At 37.4% G+C, this 27,845-nt stretch overlaps 4 protein-coding genes and 1 pseudogene across 4 annotated transcripts; all 5 read left to right on the top strand.

The window, feature by feature from the left end:
* The first annotated feature begins 203 nt into the window (after positions 1 to 203).
* LOC110692801 lies at positions 204 to 11,979 on the top strand (annotated as a pseudogene).
* A 504-nt stretch (positions 11,980 to 12,483) lies between these two features.
* LOC110692868 (urea-proton symporter DUR3-like) lies at positions 12,484 to 15,822 on the top strand. Its single transcript, XM_021869950.1, has 7 exons — positions 12,484 to 12,871; positions 13,029 to 13,115; positions 13,198 to 13,426; positions 13,597 to 13,859; positions 13,989 to 14,227; positions 14,327 to 14,976; positions 15,314 to 15,822. The coding sequence occupies exons 1-7, from the start codon at positions 12,698 to 12,700 to the stop codon at positions 15,613 to 15,615; spliced, it is 1,944 nt and encodes a 647-aa protein (XP_021725642.1). The 5' UTR covers positions 12,484 to 12,697; the 3' UTR covers positions 15,616 to 15,822.
* Positions 15,823 to 17,034: 1,212 nt separating this feature from the next.
* LOC110692800 (ubiquinol oxidase 2, mitochondrial-like) lies at positions 17,035 to 20,162 on the top strand. The gene is made up of 4 exons (XM_021869875.1): positions 17,035 to 17,840; positions 18,118 to 18,246; positions 19,149 to 19,637; positions 19,839 to 20,162. Exons 1-4 carry the CDS (start codon positions 17,439 to 17,441, stop codon positions 19,896 to 19,898), a joined length of 1,080 nt encoding a protein of 359 aa, XP_021725567.1. The 5' UTR covers positions 17,035 to 17,438; the 3' UTR covers positions 19,899 to 20,162.
* A 1,901-nt stretch (positions 20,163 to 22,063) lies between these two features.
* Positions 22,064 to 24,657, top strand: LOC110692867. The gene is made up of 5 exons (XM_021869948.1): positions 22,064 to 22,684; positions 22,797 to 23,030; positions 23,144 to 24,037; positions 24,271 to 24,357; positions 24,472 to 24,657. Exons 1-5 carry the CDS (start codon positions 22,064 to 22,066, stop codon positions 24,655 to 24,657), a joined length of 2,022 nt encoding a protein of 673 aa, XP_021725640.1.
* Positions 24,658 to 26,031: 1,374 nt separating this feature from the next.
* LOC110692799 (serine/threonine-protein phosphatase 7 long form homolog) lies at positions 26,032 to 27,688 on the top strand. The gene is made up of 3 exons (XM_021869874.1): positions 26,032 to 26,550; positions 26,640 to 27,071; positions 27,153 to 27,688. Exons 2-3 carry the CDS (start codon positions 26,640 to 26,642, stop codon positions 27,594 to 27,596), a joined length of 876 nt encoding a protein of 291 aa, XP_021725566.1. The 5' UTR covers positions 26,032 to 26,550; the 3' UTR covers positions 27,597 to 27,688.
* The last annotated feature ends 157 nt before the right edge of the window (positions 27,689 to 27,845 follow it).

Here is a 27,845-nt window from a genome sequence, read left to right as displayed (position 1 = left end):
ATAACATAAGCATTTTCTACAAGGCTATAACAATACAGAATTTTATTCAGGTGCAAATTCTGCCCATCTAAAATCCGGCCCATCTAAAATCTGGCCCATATTAAAGCAAGCTACAATTGGGCCGAAAAAAAAGCTCAGAAATTACGAAAAAAAACTCCCAAATTTTTATGACGCCCAAATTGATAAAAAGAATTATAATTTTCAATTTGAGGCAAAAATTAAAATCATTTTCAACCAGGTTCAAATTTTAATTTTAAAACCTGCTAATGAAGAAAAATTATTGAGCCACAATTTTTATTTGGAAATTCTAATATTTCAAATTCAGTGTATCGAGTATCTTACTCTCAAGGCAAGTCTCTTTATGATTTCTGCGATTATAATTTTCAACTATTCAATTATATTATTGCTGCAAATTGGTGGTTTAAATTCTATTGAATTGATAAATTTTCGATTTTTTTTGTATTATTATTTACTGGGAAATGGAATTTTAAGTCCTTGAATTTATGTATCTATATTTTGTTTGAAATTATAAAACTATTCATTTTTTTAGCGTATCGAGTAATAGAAGTGTTAAATTGCTGTGTAATGGTGTTAATTTTGGAAATATTTTCTGGGAAAATGGAATTATTTTTGGAATTATAATTATTTGATGAACTGGGTAATGTTTAATTTTGATTTTTCTAATGCTATTGCTAAAATGCTGATTACAGGTATATAATTGGGTCATTGGGTGAATGAGTTGCTGGGAAAATTTGGTATTGGATTGATTAGTGGAGATGACTATTCTCAGCAGATTCTTCCACAAAAGACCCCCTGATGGGTTGCTTGAATTTGCTGATAGAGTTTATGGTGAGGAATGTGTAATTTTTTGTATTTAAAGCTGCTTTTATGAATCTATGGTGAATTGGTGATAGCTCTAATTTGTGGTGATTTTGGCTTAGTTTTTGAATGTTTATGCTTCTTGATAAATGGGGTTTAAGTGTTGTTGTATGCTGTTTTAATTTCTAAGTTTATCGATTAAGCATTGTTTGAAATTGTGATTTAACTAACAAATGCTGTTATTGCCATTGGTTCATTTCATGGTGTTGGTGAATTTAGGAATGAGATTTAGTTGTATACACGCTATTGAGGTTTAATTTTAGGTGTATAGCTCGTTTACCATTCTCAGTTACTAGTTTTGTACACGGGTATGTGTCCATGTGTCATACTTGGTTGAGTTATTACAACTTTGCATGCTTTGGTCCAATACAAAGAGTCAAGTCACTTAAGTGTCTATATCCATGCTGGAGTGTTTTGTATTTGATAAGGGTGCATGAAATAAAAGCATACAGTCCAAGTAACAAAGGTCAATGTTGCCTTGCAGTTTTTGATACTTGTTTTTCTACGGACGTTCTGCGTGGTGGAATTTACCAAATTTACCTCCATGAGGTCATAAATGAATTGCGTGAAGCATTTCCTGCTTCGTCCTTTCTTGCTTTTAATTTTCGAGAAGGCCAGAAGCGCAGTCTGTTTGCTGAGACAGTAAGTGGATATGATGTTATGGTACTGGATTATCCAAGTCAATATGAGGGATGCCCCGTCTTGCCATTGTCACTGGTACATCACTTTCTTCGTGTTTCTGATGGTTGGCTGTCTGGGCGTAATCAGCACAATATTATTTTGCTGCATTGCGAGAGAGGTGGTTGGCCACTTTTGGCATTTCTCTTGGCTAGTTATTTGATTTTTAGAAAATTGCATAGTGGTGAAAGAAGGACACTTGAAATGGTCCATCGCGAGGCACCAAAAGGTTTTTTAAAGCTGTTATCTCCCCTAAATCCGTTTGCGTCTCAGCTCCGCTATCTTCAATATGTTGCACGGAGGAATTTATCTCCGGAGTGGCCACCTCCTGAAAGGACACTTTCCTTGGATTGTCTTATCCTTCGAGGAATTCCTAGCTACGATAATTTCAGTGGCTGCAGGCCTGCCATCCGCATCTTTGGCAGAAACCTACATAATAAGGATGGCTTATCAACTCAGATGCTCTTCTCTATGTCTAACAAGAAAAAGAGCCTTCGACATTACCAACAGGTTTGTGTTTATAGGACACATCCAATGTTATCTTTTATCAGTACTATCTTTTGCTGCTGACGTGGATGATCTTCTCTGCAGGCAGACTCTGATGTGATCAAAATTGATATCCAGTGTGTGGTTCAAGGAGATGTTGTACTTGAATGTGTCCATCTAGACCTGGACTTAGAAAGAGAGGTTATGATGTTCAGAATAGTATTCAACACTGCTTTTATTAGGTCAAACATCCTAATTCTGAATTGTGAAAACTTGGATATTCTATGGGATGCCAAGGAACGATATCCGAAAGGTTTTCGAGCTGAGGTTTGTGCATCGAATGGGTTGCATAATACTTGAGAGTTTGAGTATTTTCACTATTTCTTGCTGACTTGTTTGTTTCATTCGATGCCTAATTAAAACACAGGTACTATTTGGTGAAATTGAGAGCTTGTCTCCCTTGAAAGAACCAACTGCTGTTTTGAATGGTGAAGAGAGGGGTGGTTTGCCTATGGAAGCATTCTCAGCAGTCCAAGAGCTATTTAATGGTGCAGAATGGGTTGATAATAGTGATGATGCTACTATGTGGTTGCTCAAGCAACTTTCTGTTTTACAAAACAGATTAAGCTCGAATACATCGCCTGCTGATTCAGAAGAGGCATCGAGTGTTGCTGATTCAGATTTTATGGAGACTGAAAACTTCTATGAATCATCAAATGCAAGTATGACAAATTTTCTTGATGATCCTTTGTCTCATGATTCTGCATCTGATGAAGCATCAGATCTTCTGTCAAATCCTTCTGGAGATAGAAATTTAGTCCAACAAATTGTTAATTCGGACCTTGGCAATGGTGCTTTACATGATTTGCCCAATCAGCTGGAAAATATAGCACTGGTTGACGTTACTCCTTTATTGGTTGCAAATCAATCGCTAATTGATGTCAACGAAAGTGCAGCTCCACCTTCTATTGTCCCCGATACAAATAAGCGGGAAGTTTTGTCAGCACAATCAAGTACAGGATTGCCTCCAACTCCTTCTCCTTACATGAGTACAAATCCAGAACCTCAATTGCCTATCCCACTGGATGATAATAGTAGCTCTGATCCTATTCAGTCACTTTGTAATCCTCCACCACCCCCACCGCCGCCTCCACTTCCCTCTGTGGCTACCACTAAGAAGTCTGTACCTCCTCCTCCACCTCCTCCGCCCTCTTTTGGGGTTTCAACTAACAAATCTGTACCTCTGCCCCCACTTGAGGCTACAACTAACAAGTATGCACCTCCTCCACCGCCTCCACCCCCTTTTGGGGCTACTGTTAACAATAATGTACCTCCTCCACCACCGCCTCCACCCCCTTTTGGGGCTACAACTAACAATAATGTACCTCCTCCTCCACCCCCGCCTCCACCCCCCTTTGGGGCTACAAATAACAAAAACATACCTCCTCCTCCACCACCTCCCCCACCTCCTTTTGGGGCTACAAATAACAAGAACATACCTCCTCCTCCACCACCTCCTTTTGGGGCTACACCTAACAAGAACATAGCTCCTCCTCCACCACCTCCTCCACCTCCTTTTGGGGCGACAACTAAACAATATTCACCTCCTCCACCACCTCCACCTCCACCTCCTTTTGGGGCTAAAACTGACAAGTTCGTACCTCCTCCATGCCCCCTCCACCACCACCTCCTCCTCGTTCTTCAGCACTTGGTCAAGGAGATTCTTCGAAGACATATGTCCCCACGCCCCCACCGCCGCCTCCTCCACCCCCGGCTTAAGTAATCATTCGAAGGGATGTAGTCCTCCTCCACCACCACCACCACCACCTCCCCCATCTCACGGTCTAAGTAATTCTGCAAAATTAAGTGCTCCTCCTCCTCCCCCATCATTAACTAGGCCATCTCCACCTCCGCCTTCGAAAGGAATGCCTCCCCCTCCACCTCCACCACCACCTCAGTCCAATAATTCAACAAGGCCGTCTCCACCACCCCCACCACCCCCACCTTCAACCAAAGGTAATTCCACTGTTATATCTACACCAGCACCACCTCCACCACCTCCACCTTTGCAACAATCATCAAAAGCTGCCCCACCTCCACCTCCTGCACCAAAAGGTCTTGCTCCCGGGCCGCCTCCACCACCTGCACCTAAGAGCACGGGCGCACCACCTCCCCCTCCTTCTGTTGGAAGGGGGAAAACCTCTGTAGGGATGGCTGGTTCAAGAAATAGACCTGCCTCTACAACCGCTAAAAAATCTTCATTAAGACCTCTGCATTGGTCAAAGGTTACTCGAGCAGTTAAGGGAAGTTTATGGGCTGATACACAAAAGCAGGAGAGTCAAGCAGCGTATGTACATTGGTTTATCTTCTTTATATTTGAGTTATTATGTTCTTGTAGCTACGGTCTGCACTTGTACAACTTCAATATCTTACATTTCGTTTCTGTGTATTCTTTTCACTCAAAAGTTTGATTGCGTAAACTACTGCAGGGCCCCTGAGATAGATATATCAGAACTTGAAAGCTTGTTCTCGGCAAATACTGATGCAAGCGGCGGGGGTAAAGTAGGCGTTCGACGTGGCCCTAACATTAACAAACCCGAAAAAGTGCAATTGGTAAGAGATATTGCTATATTTTTAAATTTTTGCCCCTTGTCTATGAAAAGTTCAACTTTGTGGGCTGAACATATGTTATTAAGCATTCTAGTTTGTCATTTATTGCATTAATCAGCGTTCTCATAAGACCCTTATCCCATATACTTCCTCCGTTCTATTAATATTGCAACAATGGACTTTTTGCACTATTCATCACTCTTGTTTGACCATATAATATGATTTATACGTTAAGCAAAATATAGTCATGTGGGATCTTGTTGGATTTGTCTCATAAAATACTTTCACAATATCAACTTTTTATAATTTTTACTCTTGCACAATTATAGATATGTAGCATATAAAATGTGCTTTGGGATGCGTAATTTCATACTTATTGCAATATTAATAGAACGGAGGAAGTACTTTATTTGAAAATTTCAGGGTGGCAAGAGGGTAGCTATTATGAAGGTTTGGTAGATAGTTTTAATACATTCTTTTGACCAGAGGACTTTTGATTCCCAATGTTTTCTCCCGAACTCTTGAAATTTGTCTGTAGGGTGTTAAGGCTTATGCATATCAAAATTATTGATATGGATCCCTGAGACAAAATTTCTATTTGAAAACTTAACTATGTGTTTTTTGAGAAATATCAAAGCTATTTTCATCTTTGATTTAGAAATTTGGGATAAAGAAGATTTATCTAGCAAATTGTTGATGTCCATGTTCGAAAAAATAGAGTTTCTATGATTTTTTTTGCCAATAGTTAACCGCTCCATGCTGTGGATGCCTTTGTGTGTGTGTGTGTGTTTTTTTTTTTTTTTTTTTCTATTTCCTCAATCATAATCTTCTCTATTTATGTCAATGGAAAGCCAAGCTATGGAAGATAGTTACTACATGGTCATAACTTTAAGTGCAATTACCTTATAAGTATGAATAAATGGTGACCTGTGAGGGCTGTCTTTGAGCTTCTTCCTATTTGTTAAGTTACCGACAATTTCTGATTAGTTTTAGTCTGGTTTGAAGTTCAAAAATGCTATATTCATGTTTTTCAATATCCTGCTTGAGTACTATGAGATGATTTGGCCTAAAATGAGCTGGAGTCGTAACAACTAGGATGCAGACTTTTATCATTTTATGGTAGAGTCAATGGGGTTTTATCTAATCTGACTGTACTGATTTCATTTACAGTGTTTGGAGGTACCTAGTTTTGTATTTGACTTGCTTTCCTGTTGAATTTTTAGCTTAATCAGATTTGAAGTGGGCATTATTGTTCTTTATGGGTTTCTTTAAATCTGTTCGTTTTTCTGTCTAAAATTTATATCTGAAGTTGATTGTGTTGATTATCGAGTAGTATAAAACTACCCTAGTAACTGAAAAGGGTGTTTCCATAATTCTTGAGTACTATAATGGTCTATTCACTTTTATCTTGGTTTTATCCTTTCACAGGTTGATTTGCGTAGAGCTTATAACTGTGAAATAATGCTTACAAAGATAAAGATGCCTCTCCCAGATATGTTGGTAAGCTTGTATGTTTAGCATACTTATGGTCAGGATGCTTATCTATTTTGTGGAGTTAGCTGTGACATTTCTTTGCCCTTCCATTGGCTATACCTATGGAAATGATCTCTCTCTCTCTCTCTCTCTTCAAATGTGACATTAGACCCGAATTAAAGGACCTTAGTGTTGTTATGGGCCTGGTTTCCGTTTGTTTCCCAATCAGGTTATTCTGAATGACAAATTATTGCTTTTAAGTAGCACTCCTTTGAGTATTGGACTGGGTTGGGAGGATACACCATATGCATTCTCCTCATCTCAGTATGATCTTTAATTCTGGCAAATATTTATATAATATATTTGACATATGCCTCTTCTTTGGATTACACATATAATGTTTTTATATATTATAGTTTATATCTTGCAGAGTGCTGTTCTTGCATTAGACTCTTCAACACTGGACATTGATCAAGTTGAAAATCTGATAAAATTTTGTCCCACAAAAGAGGAAATGGAGACGCTGAAGGTATTTTTTTTGGATGAATGTATTATTACAATTTTCTTTTTTCTGATTACAATGATACTCAAATAAATTAACAGATTCTCATTTGAATACCCATTTACCAGTGGGTTAATTCATGAATAACATGGTGGGTTGGCTGTATATCATCGAATGGTATCTGAATTCTGCAAGTAATCAATGTTAAGAAGAGGGCATGTTAGTCATAGTCTATCAGTAGTGACATGAGGAATAAGATAGAGATTTGTTAGGATAGATTTTCTATATATAGGCCTCATTAGGAGGGAAGAGGATATGTTGAATATTGTGAGGTTTGTTATTGGAAGAGAGTGATCCTCTCGAAAGCTCATACTTGGGAGAGAATACACTTCTCGAAAGTGGAATTATCATTTGTTTTCCTTTAAGCTTCATCCTCATACTACAATCTTCAATTTACTTCTTTTTTGCTGCCATTGTTAAGCTGACAAATTATGTCAATTCCTAGCAAAATCCTTCCACTTTTGTATCATTAGCTTTCTGATCATGGTATGATGGTATTGTTACATAAATCTAGCTTTAATTTGCTTGATATTTCTTGCCTTATTTTTTTTCCTCTGTTTATGCTGTCCAGAATTACAATGGGGACAGAACTATGCTTGGGAAATGCGAGCAAGTAAGTTTCGGAATTGGAATGCTTTTAGTGTTGGGCGACACAAATCATTTGTTTTACCTCTGAAAATGCTTTTTGCCATGGACATTTCAGTTTTTTTTGGAGCTGATGAAGGTCCCACGAGTAGAATCCAAATTACGAGTATTTGCTTTTAAAATTACATTTTCTAGCCAGGTATTTGGCATTTATATGCAATAATTAACACGTTTGTGTGTACTTAGTCTTGTTCTAGCTTTTCCAGCAGCTTTATGTCTGCTCTTTGTAAACATTATGTATCATATGAGCCATGCAGGTTAGTGATTTGAAAGGCAACTTGGATACCATTAATGCTGCTTCACGAGAGGTACATTTAAATTAAGCTCATAAGATAATATTGTTGGCCGGACTCATTTCCCAGCTCTTAGCTTATTTATCTGTCTTGCCAATACTTATAGGTAAGAGAATCTGTGAAGTTGAGACAAATAATGCAGACTATTCTGACTTTAGGAAATGCATTGAATCAAGGCACTGCTAGAGGTAGAGATTATGTATGATAATTTTTTTTGGTAATTATAATATGTCTAAGTTGATCATCATCTTCTGAAAAATTTCATATTTAAACTTGTGTACCAGGTGCTGCTGTTGGATTCAAACTAGACAGTCTTCTTAAATTGTCTGATACACGTGCCAAAAATAATAAAATGACTTTAATGCATTACCTGTGTAAGGTATGTAGCTGAAAGTATATTGGTATTTTTGGTAGTTTTAAAGTTCCTTTATTGTGTAATGTGTCATACTGATCTTAGACTTTTTTTAAGTCATTGCTTACAAATCACCACTGTTTTGTGTAAATCAACATTGTCAAACCCTCTACTGCTTTTTGGCAAACTGTTCTGAACCTCTACCACTGCTCTTTCTGTTGTCACAAGCTCATGAGTTCACCTTAAAATGGGGATCCAATACATTTTATGAATACTGACATTGTATTCATTGGATCTTTTGCCTAAGCAGAATGGTCTTATACTCTCATCCCATAGTTAAAAGAAATTATACTACGTATCTTTGATCTTCTTCCTTCTTATAATGAAAAATAATTTTAATTGTTTTTGCTTGCTGCTAGGACAATTAATATTTCTATGCTGTTGACAACATAAATATTGAAAATAGTGTATTTGTTTTTTTCAAGCTTCTAGCTGAAAAAATGCCGGAGTTGCTGGATTTTGACAAGGATCTTGTTCACTTGGAAGGAGCTTCAAAGGTTGGCTTATTATGCTACACCTTAGCACATTTACATCTTATTAGTTCTTCTGTAGTGTGTAGTCTGTTTTGTCCATAGTTTTTTTTTTTTTTTACTAATGTGCTGCTCTGGCCTTCGCTTTTAAAATCAGATACAATTGAAGTCATTGGCTGAAGAAATGCAAGCTGTGAGCAAAGGCCTTGAGAAGGTTGAGCAGGAACTTGCTGCATCAGATAATGATGGAGCTATCTCTGCAGGCTTCCGGCAGGTGAAAGGAAAAACTTTAGTTGTTGCTATCTAAAGCTTTGTATCGTTTCATATTTCAGAAGTATATTCCACCAGGTGTAGCCTTGAATTTAAAATAATGTGCATTGTCAATTTGTAATTTGCTGGCAAGCCTGCCAAGCTTGAGATCCCTTGTTTCAATATTTTGACTATAACTATAATGCTGAAATAGCACAAGATAGCCCAAGAAAAGAAAAGCCTATCAAAAGGGTAGTTTGATAAAGTAAAGGGTTGTTGAAACAGGAAACTGCCATGTGTTTGAGGATTTCCGTAATAGAATATGACATAGGCACATAGCTGATGATAATGAGGGAAATTTCTTGATGTTTTTGCAAACTGGCTTAATGCTCTTAGGCATTTAAGTCTATTGTATTAGGATACAGTGTTTTAGCTCTTGGGCAAGTGAGGCTGAAATTTCAGACTGAAGGCTTGGAACTAAATTTGGGGAAGAAAGCTAAGAAGTAATTTGAAAAGCTCACTGGCAGGGTGAACACCAAAGTCAAGATATTTAGTGCTGTTAAACTGCAAGGATTTATCATGCTGAAACTTGCATCATGTAAAAATTTTGAGTCTTGTACATAGACCAAATGATATAGGCCACATTTCTGAATTTAGAAAGATTTAGCAAAACATTAAACTTACATATTTGTAATGCTAGTGCAAAGAACTATTGCAGTATATTCATTTTAACTTCTGGGTGAATGACCAAGCTTATGGTTCATGCTTGTTTGAGTATTAGCTATGAAACTTCCCAAGATCATGCTATTCTGACATCAGACTATCAAAGAAGATACATGGAGAATATTGACAACTAACCTTGGATTCAACATTTTATTGTTCATTATCTTTATGTTATCAATTGAATTCAAGGCTATCACTTTCATGCTTTTTAATTTCTGAACTATTATTTCCATGCCTATTTATTTAGGTTGTTTTTTCTGTCCTTGCATATTGTGTACAGTTTGTTAGGATTGAAATGTACTGTTTACATGATAGTCATAATTCTTGGCTATACAATTATCAATGTTTAATTTAATAAATATATCTACAAATTTGAAATATAATTGTCATGTTGCTTTGTCAGGTTTTAAAAGGCTTTCTATATACAGCTGAAGCTGAAGTCAGGTCTCTAACCACATTGTATACAGAAGTGGTAGGTCCTCTGTACAACTGAAATCGGTGAGAGTTTTAACTTTATGAAATCTGATTTGTGTTTCATAATACGATTGCAGGGAAGAAATGCAGATTCGCTTTGCCAATACTTTGGGGAGGATCCTGCTCGGTGTCCGTTTGAGCAAGGTTTGATTTGACATACTTATTGACTCTGTTGGTCTCTTTTTCTAAATGCGAATTGCAGATTTATGGCTATATTATTTTTCTATATTAATGAGCCTCAATTGACAACTTTGAAGGATGTCTGACTTTGCTAAGCTACTTGCAGTGCTTTGAACTTGTTAGATTCTCTTAGGAAGCAGTGATAAAATGGCTGGCTTCCACAAACCAAGGAAGAGAAAACAGGAGATTAATGATTTTGAATTTAGATTAAACGGTAACTGGTTAGGCTGAATAGTCTGTTGGTAGCACTTTGAAACGACCTTTTACATGAAGTATGGAACGACTGATATACTGGTCAATATAGACCCCTGCTTATACCTACAAAACCTGTTGGAATTATTGAGTCTTCAGGCTATGGCTTTTCTTTCCAGAGTCTAAATTTTTTCAGCTAGTATTAAAAGATAAATGTTATATGTGTGTCATCAACCACACACAAGTAGTCAACCAATGTGGGATGTTGGGGCTCGATGGCGCACAGATTGTGAAGCAGGAGATTATGTGTGGTATTAACCCATATTTTGCGAAAAGCAGAAAACACCTAGGTTTTCCCTATAAGAAGTAGTGGGTATAGCATTCCTTCACATAGCCTACATTAAGCAACATGTCTTTTGTCACAAATTCTGACTGTAGTTCTTGAAAAAACTCAAGCTTGTATCTCCACTCATATTTTATTAGCATTTTTCATGCCTACACTATACCTTATGTGCTCATGTTCTTCACCTTGATGGCTGAAAATTTTAGTTTCTCTGGAGTTTCTACTCATCTCTCTTCTGACCAATAACATGTTAAATTCTCACTACTATCTTTGATTGATACTTCGAGAAAATTTTCACATTTTGGCCCCTGCATACGTGTATCAAACTATCAATGTCCTGAAAATGCTTGCTTGTTGAATAACTGATATTTTCCTGCTTATTTGAACCGAATTATCTGACCCAGACCTTATTGTTTTTGCAATATAATAAATTTGATGACTCAAACTATAATCCACTTAAAACCAACCCAAAAGCTAATATGACTAATATTGATTAGTTATCATAGATTTGATTATCAACCTCTAATATTTTTCCACCTCAATTGACTAGAATTGAAACAAATGACTCAACATCCAAATTTGGCTAAAACCAAACCCACTCTAAACCTTTTCCTCCTCTAATATTTTTCTGTTTTTTTCTGCAGTGACACAAATACTGTTCGTCTTTGTGAAGCTTTTCAACAAATCTCGAGAAGAGAATGCACAGCAGGTTGAAGCCGAGAAGAAGAAATTGGAAAAAGAAGCTATGAAAGAAAAAGCAGCTGCCACTTCTGCTGCAAAAAAGGATGGATTGGATCTTAACAGGTCAAAACTTAATCCTGTAAATAGAAGACAATCAACACGAGAGATTGAGAGGTGAAATAAATAATGAAAGAGATTGAGAGATGGAAGCTCCTCCGTCCTTCGACTTTTAAAGATTCTGGCTTGTGTCCAGAAGTCAGGATCTCTCAGATCATGCATGCTGAGGACCGATTCACATGAAGCCAGTTAATGCGGTTCTGCTCCTAATACTCTTTAATCTCAAGGGTTCATGACTGGTGCAAAATATCTCAAAGAACAGAAGTGAGTTCCTGCAACTACTGCCTACAAGTCAAGTCATTACATCGCTTGTTAGGCATCTTTTCTTGCCTTTTGATGCCCCTGCAATTTTTCTTCTTCATATCTTTCATTATTTGTTCATCTTTTCAATTGTTTAGAACATCAATGCTTACTGTGTATATCGGGTGTACATTCTCTGTAATTAAGCGTTAGCATAGTAATGAAATGGTGTACTCTCTTCTTCCCTTCATTCGTCTTCCCTTATTATTTCATTTGTATCGAGTTATAACAATTACTGTCAATATTATTACAGCAGTACACTATTCAGGAGAATTACTATCAGCCTGTGTTTCCGAGGTGTAGCTTACATGGCAACAATTTTTTGATATTCGTCGGCATTCTCTTTTGATCTAAGCTCCTATGCTTGTTTTTGGATTGATCACGTCGAGTCCTCGAAATGGTAATTAATTACATCAAATTACAACTATTAATTAAAAAAGGCATGAAAAGAGGTAAAGAGTACTTCATATTAAAAGTTGTTAATGAGAGAGTATCAGAAAGAATCTAAAGAATCTTGGCTCCACATTGAAGAAAAAACAAGTACTCCAATATTGATTTTTCTAAGTTTGGCTAAAAGTATCTTGATTGTGATTTGTGACTTCCCAATCATACAATCATAGAAGATTCCTTTCTCATTGATGCAACCAAAAGATCCCCCAAAAAATTTGTTGACTTTCTCCTCCAATCATTCAATGTGGAAGAACTCTCCTTTAATCCCGTAAATTTAAATGAACTGAAACATCCAATCCCGCTTATTTTATAATAATCGTATAATACCTCTTAACGTACGTAGAATATTAATATATTCCACTTTGATTAGACTAAAAAGTCCGATATTTGGAATTATTTAATATTTTTCCAACCATCCATCTAAATATATACTATCACTAATCAAGAAAACATAGTGTAGTATAACTAGTCAAGGTATCAATGGAAACAAAGTGTCCTCCATTTGGGTTTGCAGGGAAATATTACCTAAACTCAGAAGGTAGTTGTGTAAGGCAAACTAGCTTCTTTGGTGGAAAGCCAGTGCTAAATCAAGGTGTTGGCTACTCTGTTATTTTGGGTTTTGGTGCTTTCTTTGCCGTCTTTACATCTTTTCTGGTAAGTCACCCGTACTCATTTTTAACCGGTTGTCTCAACCTCGTTTGCTATGGTACGATAAAAAGGACCTTACTGGACTAGGCACCTCTCGGGTTAGTTTCATCTTTTCTGGTAAGATGGATCAATTTAATGATTTTTGTAACGGAATTGTTTGCAGGTGATTTTGTTTGGGATAATTGCAATAGAAATCAAGAGAAAAGCTCCTCATGCTCATACAGTCTGTGAAATTGTCAAGGCTAGGTTCGTAATATGTTACATGTACTCATTCAAAAAGTATGATGAAGCTGTGTTAATCTAATTGTTTTTCTCTATTGTTTTGTCTATAGTTTCACAGATGGGGAACAGCTGCTCACGTCGTGTTTTTAATCTTCTGTTTCCTCACAAACATTATAGTCACTGCAATGCTACTTCTAGGAGGTTCTGCTGTTGTTAATGCACTTACAGGAGTAGATCTGTATGCTGCTAGTTTCTTGATACCCCTTGGAGTTGTTATCTACACACTCGCTGGAGGACATAAAGCCACGTTTCTCGCAAGCTATATACATTCAGTGATCGGTACACCACTTTCAAGAAATTTTATCGCGTTTTATAGTAAATTATTGAATCATGTACATACACAGAAATGGTGCCATAAAATTAATTTGTCAGTTTATCACATACTGTTACATCAGTGACATTGGTTTACCAACATATTAATTTTTGTTTTTTTTGGTTGTAAATTGCAGTGCATGTGGTACTGGTAATTTTCGTGTTTCTAGTTTACACAGCAAGTAAAGAACTTGGTAGTCCTGCTGTAATATATGAGAGACTGAAAGAAGTTTCGAGCAGATCAAGACTATGTATGGAGCCTATTTCACATGATGGTCAATCTTGTGGTCCAGTGGATGGAAATTATAAAGGTTCTTACCTCACTATGTTGAGCTCAGGTGGACTTATCTTTGGGATTATTAACATTGTGGGAAACTTTGGGACCGTCTTTGTTGACAATGTAAGTACTAGCATACAGGTTTTGTTCATTATTGGTCCTATACAAGTGATAAAACTACGAAAAACTACACATGATCATATATTTGAACGAGTTAAATCAGTTTACTGCTCGAATATTATAATGTTACAGGGATATTGGGTTAGTGCAATAGCAGCAAGGCCTTCATCAACACATAAGGGTTATTTGTTGGGTGGTTTGGTGTGGTTTGCAGTGCCATTTTCTTTAGCAACTTCGTTAGGGATTGGGGCTCTTGCTCTGGATTTGCCTATTAATGCGAGTGAAGCTATCCATGGCCTTGTTCCTCCTGCTACCGCTGTTGCTTTGATGGGCACATCAGGGTCTGTTTTGATCCTCACTATGCTCTTCATGTAAGTAGCTAACAGGAAGCCGAGTTTTGTATATTATGATAACTTCAGTTAAGTCTACAATTCTAAATTCTAACAGGAAGCCATGTATTTGTTGGTTAGGGCTGTAACATCTGCAGGATCTGCCGAGTTGATAGCAGTCTCATCACTATGCACATATGATATCTACAGAACTTACATAAACCCAAGCGCGACAGGAAAGCAAATCCTCAAAGTTTCAAGAATAATAATCCTAGCATTTGGGTGTTTCATGGGAGTACTAGCAGTGATACTTAACAAAGCAGGGGTTTCATTAGGTTGGATGTACTTGGCCATGGGAGTTTTCGTTGGATCAGCAGTTATGCCCATCGCGTTTTCTCTCCTGTGGAGGAAGGCCAACTCCATAGGAGCCATCCTAGGAGTAACCATTGGTTGTACTTTGGGTGTCATTACTTGGGTGACAGTAACAAAGATCGAGTATGGGATGGTGAATCTTGATACAACAGGAAGAAACGCGCCTATGCTTGCAGGGAACCTTGTGTCAATTCTTAGTGGTGGAGCGATTCATGCTGTTTGTAGCTTCTTGTGGCCTCAGAATTATGATTGGGATACCACTAAGAAGATTAGCATGGTTGAGAAAGATAAGACCGAGATTTCTTCTGACGAGATTGAGGAGGAGAAACTCAAGAAGGCTAAGGCATGGATTGTGAAATGGGGTCTTGTTTTTACTGTTGTGATTGTCATCCTTTGGCCTGCTCTTAGCCTCCCTGCAGGTATATGAACTAGTCTTGCTCTTAAATTTTCGATAATCTACAAGGTTTAATTCAAATTTTTGATATTGAAATTAAATTTTGAAGATAAAATCACGAGTTTTATATGTGGACTATAAGTTGTTATGCTAACATTGTAACATGATGTTACACTTTCACCCAATTAATCGACGTAACAAAAAAAATTAGATGTGACTGTAAAGGGTGTTACCGTGTTACCTTAATAGTGTAACGTTTACTCCAAAAATCTTTCGTAACTTTACTAAGTTTTTTTTTTTTTTTTTTTTTTTTTTTTTTTTTTTTTTTTTTTTTTTTTTTTTTTTTTTGCAACTTAATGCAGGGGTGTTTAGTCTGAAATACTTCACAGTTTGGGTAGTCGTCGCAATAGCATGGGGAACTATAGGATCAGCAGTTATAATAGCAATGCCTGTGTTTGAGAGCTGGAAAACAATTCAAAGTGTATTGACGGGCATGTTCACAAACGATAGGCTAATCGAAAGGATAGAGGAGTTGAACTCGAAGATGAACACGATCATACTAGCAATCCCTGAAGCAGAGCGCCTTTACTTGCTTGAGAAAGAGAAGGCAAAGAAGAATGATTTGTTAGATGATCAAGTGCAAGAAGTTCATCATTTAGCTTGACAAACATTCTATAGTTATTGGATATTTGTCTAATGAATCAATGCACGTCTATTAGATCAGATCATACTCTGTATATTGTAATGTATTATTAAAATAATATACATACAAAATCATTGGGATAAAATGTTACCAATGAATTGAAATATAACTTGAATATACTAGAAAATTGTTTCTGCATACTTAGGTAACCCCTCCTGCGGAAGGTCAATGTAATTTTTCTTACATGACTTTTGCACCATGTATATCAACTTTAAGTAAATTTACTATCAGTACATAAAAACGAATTAATCTCTATATACTTTCTTTATATCAACTAATATTAAATGTAATTGCAAATATCAAAAGTTACAGTTGTGTATTGGCACATATATAAGTCAAACTGTTACGTTTAATATGAAACGGAAAGAGTATATATTTTGAGAAAATAATTATTACTCCATCATAAATAAAATTCTAGGTAATAGGAGTACTAAAGTTTCTTCACCATTTTCTATTAATCTTCTTATGTATTGAATATTGTTATAACATAAGTTATGTAATTGAGGGAGCTGAGTAAGAAAGAGAGTGAAAGTTTTCGAAAAATTATAGCAATATATTAGTGAGATCAATAAATATATACATTAAAATGAAAAGTAAAAAGGAATCGATCTTGCTAACGAGCGTTCTGGGGCGTTAGATAAGGATAAATTATATTGGTTGAAATGGTATTAAGTTAGGAATTCATGACAAAATCACGCGTCGTTCGATGTAATTAATGTTAATTTTAGTTTAATATCAACGGGAGAACATAGGGTATTCTAGTTGGGTTTGTTAAATTAGGAAGAAGTATACAAAAAAAAGTGAAAAATTATTAATGCTGATTAACGCTGAACGTATGATCAAACATTCAAATGGAAGAATTGAGAATATAATAATGAGGTCACGGCTTACGTACGTCACTAACTCACTACTAACGTGAGTTTGATTATCAAGTTGGAGTATTTAAATATTTTGCTCCTATTTTTTAATTTCATTGAAAAAAGGCTTTCAATAAATTAAGTTGATTTATTATAGTTGGAAATAAAGAAAAGATCGATTTAGCTTTATAAACTCATGGTTAAAATTAAAACTAATATATACTCACTCTCCAATGTCTCCATTTAGCTATGTTTATTGTTTTGCAATTTGCAACTTCATTTTTTGGTTAGAGAGTTGATACAAAAAAGTTATTCTTATGTGAATTATGTTGAATTGTTAAAAGCAATTAAACATTTAGTTTTAATTTTGACCTTTTAGTTGACATGATACGTACATAAGAACTTTTAAGAATAAATATACTTTGTATATTTCTAAGATTTTAATATACAATATATATATATATACAAATTTGGGTTGGGAGAACTGGCCGGATAGGGCCCTTCTCCTTACCAGCTTTATAAAAATAAATAAATAAATAAATAAATAAAAAATTGATCAGGTGTTTTTGGATGTTCTCTTCCTCACGTATTCTTGGCGCTCAAGAAAAGGGCCCACCTTCCACCCATAATTGAACTGTCTAGACGCCATCTTGACTTCAATTTGTTACACCCAACATAAATTGAAAAAAATAAAAAAAATGTCCCGAAAAAATGGGGGTCCACGTCAGCACTCTAACACCGACTTATTTTGCTGGTATAAAATCATCCAACTCCTCTTTAAAAGCCGTCATACAAATTGTCTTGAAAAGCAAGAAACTACTTTCTTTTTCTAAATAAAATAGATCAAATTAAAATTCCAGTTAATTCTTCTCCCACATTTTGGCGTATATTTTCTTAATCTGACGGCGGTTATTGTTTCCGATCAAGATGATGATGTCACGTGCTGCAACTAGAGCCGCACGATCAATGATGATGGGCATGGTGGTCCCACGCTACTTCTCCTCCACCACTACCACCGCAGTTGCCGGACTCCGGTACAACGAAACGACGGCGTTTAAGCTGCTGAATGGGGTAGGTGGTCATCACGTGAGTGGAGGTTCATCTGGTCACGTGCCTGGAATGGTAGCAGGGTTTACCCGGTTACCGGTGAGGAATATGAGTACGGCGACGTTGCATGATAATTCCTCTGAGGAAAAAGAAAAGAAGGTGACCGATTCGGCCGGTGAAAATGGTGGGAATGATGAGAAGGCGGTTGTTAGTTATTGGGGTGTTCAACCTAAGAAGATCATGAAGGAAGATGGTACTGAATGGAAGTGGTCTTGTTTCATGGTATGCCAATTTTTTTTTAGGGTTCTTCATTTTTCAGTACTCGTATATAATATATATATGATTTTAGGATAGAAACTCGTGACATACCTAATATAATTCGAGGATAGAAAGTTGTTGCAAAAATAATATTATTCGAGGTAAGAAAGTCATCACGGATATGCAATTGATGCAAATACGTTCATAAACTGATAAATATGTTAGTACAACAAAGAACAATATTGTGTGCATTGATGAATAATTATTTTGTTATTAATTTGATTTTTATTGTTCGGTGTAGCCATGGGAAACGTACAAGGCAGATCTGTCGATTGATTTAGGGAAACATCATGTGCCTAAAACATTATTGGACAAATTCGCTTATTATACTGTTAAGTCTCTTCGTTTGCCTACTGATATCTTCTTTCAGGTATATTTCTTTCTTTGGATGATATTTTTCCCTATTTTGCCTTGTTAAATACTTAAATCGTATACTTACTTCGTAATAAAGTACTACTGATTTTTCTAGCGTATGTTTTTAGATCTGAAATGAACGGGTTGGATGTTATTGTTTCGTGAATTTGTATTATTTTGGTTGGTTGATTGATTTGGTTATCATTAATTTATCTACTTCGTATAATTTAGGTCGTTTAATTATCACAAAAAATTATGTGATACATGTCAACTTGGACAAGTTTTATCCGTAGGGTCTTGGGGTGGAGACAAAGAAGGTTCCTTTCCTTGTTAATGGCATATAATTTGATTGGTTAATGACTTTAGGTTTGATAGTGGTGGGGTTAGGTCAAAGGTAGTGGATCTGGCCCACGTTTAATAGTGATTTTTCCCCCTAATGATACCTATTTGAATAGTTATTTTGATCCAAGTCAAAAATTTTATCCTTAAAAAAAAAAAAAAAAAAAAACCCAACTAGTATAACCAAATTAATCATGATATGGTGATATTGCTACATGCTAGTATACTTAACTTGACTTTCTTTTGTACATTGTAATGTAAGATGTAACATGTTTAGTTTTTTTTTTTAGATGCGACAGATTTAAAATAAACTCCCTATCAATTTTTGTTACTACTTTTGCCTTGGTTTCATTGGATGATCGACTTGTTGTTCTTAACAGTTTTTGTGATGTTTAATAGACTTTAGCTAGGTGGTCATGGCTTTTGTTAATGACTCCTACACCAAACTTTTATAGCATATCATACAAAATAGACTTTACCTAGAATGATCCAAACTGAAGAAACTTGAATAGTCATGTGTAACTAACTCTATAGCATCATATCATTTTCTAATCTAATTCACCATATGGCATGATGTAGAGGAGGTATGGATGTCGTGCAATGATGCTGGAAACAGTGGCAGCAGTGCCAGGCATGGTTGGAGGAATGCTTCTCCACTGTAAATCCCTCCGACGATTTGAGCAAAGTGGTGGGTGGATCAAGGCTCTCCTAGAAGAGGCTGAGAATGAGCGTATGCACCTCATGACCTTCATGGAGGTGGTAAAACCTCGGTGGTATGAACGTGCACTGGTGTTTGCTGTCCAGGGTGTTTTCTTCAATGCTTACTTCCTCGCCTACATTGTGTCTCCTAAGCTTGCCCATCGTATTGTGGGTTACCTCGAGGAAGAAGCCATCCACTCATACACTGAATTTCTTAAGGAGATTGACAATGGAAACATCGAGAATGTGCCTGCTCCTGCCATCGCTATTGACTACTGGAGGTTGCCTGCTGACTCTACTCTTAGGGATGTCGTCATGGTGGTTAGGGCAGATGAAGCTCACCACCGAGATGTTAATCACTTTGCATCGGTAAGTCAGTTTACAATATGTTCATTATGCCTTAAGCCACCCCTGCCCCTTAACCCTTTTGGTTTTGTTTTCATCAGTACTTGTATAATTTGTCAACAAATTATAAACGATGTCTTGAATTCCTGATTTTGGTATGCTGGTGTATATTTTCTGAGTTTGAACTTGGCAAATTGTCTCATTTGGTTGTTGGTATTAATGCAGGACATTCACTATCAAGGTCGCGAGCTGAAGGAAGCTCCTGCTCCTGTTGGTTATCATTGAGAAGAGAGATTTATCTAGCTATCAACAGCTAATAAAAATCAAAATTCAGGACTCAGATTTGAAAGACTATTACTAATATGTTCTCTGACGATTATACTTAAGCTAGCGATTGTATAGCTTGCTAGCTTTCGCTAGCTATAAGCGTATTACTAATGTCATGTAAATACCTTGTACTACCTTGGGAGTTTTTTCGTCGACTCTACTCGCAAAATTTAATTGAATGATATTATTACTCTTATCACATTATTAAGTTTCTTACTATGATTTCCTTCCTACATCATTTACATGCCAGGGGACTAAATGCTGCAGGAATCCAGGGAAATAAATCTCTGGTATGAATGCCTTGTTATTCTTTGCAGCTTCGTTTTTTGGTGTATATATAGTGTTTCCTAATCGTATTTTGAAAATGGAACCCTTGCATAATCTTACATTCTTATTACATTATTATAAGTATTAACCAAGAAAAGCTTCATATCAGTATTATCAACAACAGAACAAGCTAATCAGAGAATCTAAAAGGTTAGCAGCATGCAACTCAGGAAGAATGCAGATAGAGTACATCATTATGTTCAAGGTGTAGGCACTAGGCAGTGTGTAGCTCTGGAATACGCCACCAATATTGTCTCCTGCACGGCTGCCAGGGCTGCACCCTAAGCTAGAATCCGTGAGGGTGGTGAAGATCGATACGAAAGTTGATCAAACAAATAATGGCCTAATTTGGGAAAGAGGCTTGAAATATACCATCAGTGGAAGCAAATAAGTTTGAAGTGATTGATTAATTTGCTTCCCTAGAGGGAGTACTTGATTCTCCAATTTTGTCCAGAGGCTCAGTTCTACAATATGCAATACTGTCTAGTGTCTACGTTTATGTAATTCTAATGATCAATTATTGATTACAAGTTATGTCGTTATGAGCTTATGAACAAGTTCATAATGCCCTTACATTATGACATGACCAAGTTCATAATGCCCTTACATTATGACATGAGAGTGTCAAATTCTACTGATGTTGGCTTTGCTTCGCTTAACTTTGTAGACACAAATACATGCATTGTACTTGTATTAGTTTTTCTTGTTACCTTTTACTACATGTATGCTCTAAGGCAATCACAAATTCACAATTTCACAACTCGCAATCTTAGGCTTGACTTTTATACTTTAAAAGTGATTATCTAATGGAATTCTTCTAGTAGAGGCAAAAGAAACTTGGATTTAACTTGATAGATTTGATTGTTGATGGGATGTGTATCCACGCTAAAGAAAATAAAAGGTTGTGTCTGCCTAACGGCCTGAGGTTACAAAGCTAAGGCCTTGTTTGGTTGGATGTAGGAATTTCTACTTCCTATGGGAAGTTCCACTTATCAAGGGGGGACTAGGGGTGACTAGGGGTACTATAATATAAGAGTTCATAAATAACATTCAACACAAACATACATTATCATATAAATCTTCTAAAAAAACAATAATTTGACCAAGATCGATCCAACTACTGTATTCGAAGTATTGTTGGAGTTGGAGTAGATAACGACCTAAAATTAAATAAAAAGAACATATTGACGCAAACCAAGTAATGAAAGTGATGATTATAGAAATGTGGAACTGAGTACATGGCTTCAATGCACAACTCTTCAAGTAACCAAGTTATGGCCAAAGAAATGTAGAAAAGCATACGAAACGCTCCCATAAACAATAGTGAACTACAAAATGAGCACATTTAATAGTATGTTTAAAAACAAATAAGGAAAAAAGAATATATTGATATATTGATACATTATTTGAATGCTATTGATAGGATGAACAAATAAAGAAAAAAAAAGGATATAATCTATATTTGGTAAAAGTTGGTTTCTTTGGTTCTTTGACTGACACTTTGACAAAAACCGACTTCATACTGTTTTCTTTTATTTTTTAACGAAAGTATGCAAGAGCTTTATTAAAGAATTCATTCCCATTAAACAAGATATCTTGCACCCAAACCCTCAAGCATTCGCATACATACATTCTTCTATTTAGCATGGAGGTTCAAACTAATATGGATAACATGCACACAACAACGAATGCTGAAATTAAAGAGGCAATGTTTCATATTGGTGATGATAAGGCTCATGGTTTTACAGCGGGGTTATTTAAATGGATCACATTGGGGGGTGGTTGGCACTCAGATAATGAGTGCGATCCGATATTTTTTTGCGCATGGTTATTTATTGAAAGAATGGAATCGCACGTTTTTTACTTTACTGCCGAAGGTTGATCACCCGGAAACCCCTCCTCAGTTTCGTCCGATTGGCCTTTGTAATGTGTTGTATAAGTGCATTGCGAAGTGTCTCTCGCATCGTTTACGTCGTGTTTTGCCGTCTTTGATTTCGGATACCCAAAATGCTTTCGTTCCAGGTCGGATTATGGCTGATAATGGATTACTGGCTCATGAATTGCTTTCATTTATGAATTCTTCTAATTCTAAAGCTTGTTCGGCAGCTTTGAAACTTGACATGAATAAAGCCTATGACAGGGTGAATTGGGAATTTTTATGGGAAGTTTTGAGGCGTTTTGGGTTTCCTCCGTATTGGGTTCATATTTTACAGCAATGTGTTACTACTGTTTCCTATCAAATTCTGGTTAATGGTTCGCCTTCTCGGCCCTTCAAGCCTAAATGTGGCCTGCGTCAGGGCGACCCTTTATCTCCATATCTATTTGTTTTATGTATGGAGATTTTTTCCTTAATGTTGCGTCGGGATGAACAACGCGGCTTGTTCCAGGGGTTGAAGATTTCTCGTCGGGCGCCTTCTGTGTCTCATCTGTTTTTTTGCTGATGATGCTTTGTTATTTTTTCGGGTTTCGTCGTCGGCATGTGATCAGATTCTTTCAGTTACGAATGAGTTTTGTTCCATTTCTGGTCAGATGATAAACGTGCAGAAGTCGTTTGTGAAATTCGGCTCTAATACTCCTGATGATTTCCGAGATTATTTGTCTTCGGCCTTACGAATGGAAGCAAGGTCGTCTTTAGGCTCTTATCTAGGGCTTCCGGTTGAATTAGGGCGAAGTAAATGTCAGGCGTTCCAATTCCTGTTGGATAAGGTGGTCCAACGCCTCTCGTATTATGCTTCGCTTAACCTTTCTTCGGCGGCAAAGCTGGTTATTATTAATTCGGTGCTGGTGGCTACTTTTAATCATATTTTGTCTGTGTTTAAAGTTCCAACTACAGTATGTGAGCGGTTGATTCTATGTTGACTCGGTTTTGGTGGAAGTCAGGTAAAGATACTAAGGGGTTGGCCTTGGCTTCATCTACGATTCTGCAATCCCCAAAAGGGTTAGGGGGGTTGGGTATTCGTCATCTACGGTCTTTTAACCAGGCCCTTTTGGCTAAACAATCTTGGCGTTTTATGAGACAGCCGCAACTTTTAGCTTCTCGGGTTCTTAAGGCTAAGTATCCGAATTTGTTTTCGCATTCTCCTTCTCTTTCTGTGTCTCGACCTTCTTGGGGTGGTCAGGGTCTTCTTGAAGGAAGTCTTGTCTTGTCCAAAGGCTTGGCTTGGAAGGTTGGTTCTGGGGAGAATATTAATATCCTGTCTGATAGCTGGATTCCTCATGTCAAGATTGAGTTTAAAGAAGATATCCCTGATAATGAACGTCCTCGTGTTGTTGCTGAATTACTGTTAGCGGGTTCGCGGACTTGGAATACTTCTTTGATTCACCAGCTGTTTCCTCCTCTTGTTGCTTCTTCTATTATTGGTCTTGATATTCCCAGAGAGAAGATTGACGACTTTGTATACTGGAAGTATACTAAGGATGGTCTGTTTTCTACTAAGTCAACCTACTCTTGTTTAGTGTCTCAGCATTTTAATTTGGACCTTGATTGGAGTACTGTAGCCTGTTGGAAACAGTTGTGGGGTACTCCTTTTCTTCCAAAATGGAAGATGTTTGCTTGGAGAATCATGCATAACGTTCTTCCTATGACTGCGTTACTTGCTCTTAAGGGTCTTCCTGTAGATCCTACTTGTATTTTCTGCCGTGATGATTCAGAGTCGGTCATTCATTTGTTTCGGGACTTTCGTCTGACGCACTGGCCTTGGGAGGAGGTCAAATTACCTCGTTTACTTACTCCCTCTGTGTCTGGTCCTTGGCAATGTGGTTCTCGGATTGTATCTCTGCCCTGATTGATGTGAGGGACTGGGATAATTTGGATAGGATGTTTGGTCTTCTGTGGGCCATTTGGCTGACTAGGAATAGTGTGTGATTCCGATCTGAGGTTTTTTCTCCGCATTCTATTCTTGAGTTAGCCTTTTCGTGGTGTGATAGTGGAAAAGCGGCTCGCTTGTTTGGTGGTTCTTGTTGTGGTAGTCCACCTGGGTTTCATAATTCTCCTTTGATTCAGGTGATTAGGGGTGGCAGTGGGGATATTTGTGATATGTCTATTTGTTTTGATGGTGCTCGGGATGCCATTACTCATCAAGCTGGGCAGGTTGGTGTGTTGTGGATTCTTCTGCTGTTCCTCTGGTAAGTGGGGGGGCTCGTGCCTGTATGGCTAACTTGGCTCTTCAAGTTGAGCTTCTAGCCTGTTTTTTTTGCTCTGAAGCATGCTTCCCGTCTTGGTGTTTCTCGTGTCTTGCTGCTTACTGATTGCTCAGTGATTTCTCGGTTACTTTTAGGGCCTGGGATTGCGGATATAATTGTGGCTTGGGTTATTAAGGATATTCGTGCATTGTTGGAGTCGTTCACAGTTTGTCACATGTGTAAGGTGCCTAAGGCTTCTGTTTCTTAGGCTCATGATCTAGCAGGAGCGGCTCGGCGAAGGGAGTTACTGTCTTTTGTTTTTTAGTTTTGATTTACTGTTCTTTGTTCTTTGTTCTCCTTGTCAAAAAAAAAAAAAACTATGATGCACTGCGTGTTGTACAGACATTATTGCTTTCTATCTTCTACCCTAAACTTACGAGATGTCTGTAGTCTCTTTTCTCCGCTACATTTTATTTGTTCTTACAAACTGACTCCTCGTTTCTTCTTAAATTCTATACCTATTTTATACTTTTTAGTAATCAGTATTGATTGAAGAATAAAGCTACTCACATGTCATATCTCTTTTTTCTTTCTTTTTATATCCTTAAATGTACGTACTTATATTCTCTATCATTATTTCGTAGTACGTCTCATCAACATTTGAACCAAATTTACTTATATATATATAAGTTTCTATCATATATTTCACTTTACGTGCGTTTAAACTTGGAGGAATTGTGTTTGTTTTCATTCCGACACCAAGGAATAAGAGATTTATTAAAAACAAACACACACACAATTAAAAAGTTGCGTACAATAAAATCATCTCAACCTTGCTAAGGTAGTTGCTACTGCTGTTGCTCGGCTTCAAGCTTCTTAAGAATAAGCTTTCGTGGTAGTGAACTGATCGAATTGTTGCCAAAAAAGGGGAAGTTTGTGTACAAATTCTACAACACCAGCAATTGCGATAGTCAATTTCGAATTGATTAGTACTCTCTAATTACAGGTAACATATCTAAACCCTTATATATATAATTGGTCAATTTCGAATCACATGTAATATCTTGCCTTAATTACTTGGCCAATATATAGTATATAGTATATAGTATATAATATAATATGAATTTGTTATTAGGATTTTTAATTTGTTATTTAATTTTATATAAATGTTTATCATAGTAATAATTTAGAACAATAAATTTATTAACATATGATTAAGAATTGAAAGAATTAAATTAGACCTACACATCTTACACTTTAAGTTTAACTTATAGGTGTCAAAAATAGATTTGTTCGACCCGAGTACATGGCACTGGTAAACTGCAAAATATGGAACTGAAATATGGAACAGAGTACATGGCTTCAATGCGCAACTCTCTAAGTTGTCGCCAAAGAAATGTAGAATGGTATATGACCCAACCGCTACCAAGAACAGTAGCGAACTGGTAAACTGCAAAATGAGTACAATAATAAATATTTATATTTAGATATCATCAATTTACAACATAATATAAATAATCAAGAGTTGACCATGTCGCCTAGCTTACCCCATCAACAACAGCAAATGCTCTCACAACTTGACGATTATAACCCTGGTTTGTCAAAATAAAGTACAAGTCTGCAGTCGCCATTGAAAAGGAGCTCTTTCCCAAATTAAAGTCAAGAAGAACCGCAATTCCCAAATTGCAGCCAAAGTTTTAAGAATTCCCAAAGTACCGTCCACGTCACCGGTTCAGGGGGAAGAAATTTTAAATCCGGTCTACAGCAAAACCGCTACCTGAAGTAGCGGTTTTTACTAATAAACCGCTACTTCAGGTAGCGGTTTCTTTTTAATAAACCGCTACTTCAAGTAGCGGTTTTTGTTTAATAAACCGCTACTTCAAGTAGCGGTTTTCTAGCAGGTATAATTTCCTGATTTCACTTTCCTCTTTCATTTTCGTCTTCTCACCAAAATCCCATCCACGCCTTCCACCAAAATCACACCTCCTTCAACGGAAGCCGGCGCAGCCAAGGAATCCACCGACGCCGCCGGAGCATTCCTCAGCAACGAAGGCCGCCGCTGTTGACGCCGAGGGTTCGACGTGTCCATCTATCGTGTGCGCATACTGCTTCTGGACTACCATACTACAGAGATGCGTTTGACCATCAGCGCGAGGACCAGGTATAATCGGTGTTTCTTTTTTTTTGTGCATTGTATTTCTTCCATTATGTTAGTCATATACATGTTGACATACTTGTTTTGGGAATTAGATGATTTGGCAGCCATATACTGAGGCGGTGATGGATCGACTTCCGGAGATTTGTCGCTCAGACATGCACATTTGGCGTTCACGGGCACCTCTGATATGCTTTGACGTCGTTGAGTTCCACCTCCCAGACCGAGTCCTTCGTCAGTTCGGGTTAGACCAGCCGATCCCACAGGATGTAGACACGGACGTTGCTCTACACAGGAAGGATCGAAGGGGAAAGCGTAATTGGGAGATTCGGCATTCGGACCATGTACACGAGTGGAGTCGACGAGAGGCATTAGTCGTCCAGGGATACCCGTTCACTGGGACTTCTTCCCCGGCCATGACAGAGTACATGGCTTGGTACCGTCGCATCACGAGACTGGTCATTACTCCACCTTCGCAGGAGCGCCCCCCGAGTCATTACCAGCCAGCTACCTCTGACCTCCTGCTTGTATGAACTTCACTTCATTTCAATCTAGTTCTTACGTTTTTGATTTCATTTTACTAACATTAAAACTACACTTAAATGTAGGCACATGCATTTGCTGATTTGCACGTCCAGCTATCGGGAGCTACTGAGACCATCTCCCACTTGCCACCAGAGACGGCTATACCATTTGCCATACAGACGATGCAGGGTTTTACATCATTTTGTGGCCAAACCTTGTCTAGGGTGGGGCAGTCACACCTTATTCAGCAGCCTCGACCGTCCACGTCTTCATCTTCTACTGTGCACACTATGCCGATCAGACCACCACCTCATCGTGGAGGCCATTCAGCACGTGCCTTCCGTCCACCGACTCCTTCTCAGCATACTATCATGACATCTCCTCCACTAGTGCATCGCCAGTATCAGAGAAACCGACGGCGTAGCAACACTACGTCTGGGGTTGGAGTTGGCCTGGATGACATTCCAGAGGAGACAGCTGCATCATCTTCATCGTCACCTCATGGGAAGAAGCAACGCCCGAGCTAAGTGTATATTTTGGAACTAAACTAATTTTTTTGTAAATGCTTAGAATTGGATTTTGTTATATTTAATCAATTGAAAAATATTCGACTTTGCAATTTCGACTTCCTTAGATCTTCATAAACTTGTTATTTATGGTGGTTGTGTTGAAAATATGCTATATATCTCATGTTTTACAGGTACACAACTTGCAGGTTTTTTTTTTGAGTGATTATGCAAGTTTGAAAAAAAACCAGTCCAGGGTAAACCGCTACT

The sequence above is a fragment of the Chenopodium quinoa genome, unplaced genomic scaffold (assembly GCF_001683475.1).
Source record: "Chenopodium quinoa cultivar QQ74 unplaced genomic scaffold, ASM168347v1, whole genome shotgun sequence".
NCBI classification, from domain to species: domain Eukaryota; kingdom Viridiplantae; phylum Streptophyta; class Magnoliopsida; order Caryophyllales; family Amaranthaceae; genus Chenopodium; species Chenopodium quinoa.
This window is presented reverse-complemented; position numbering and strand designations above follow the sequence as displayed.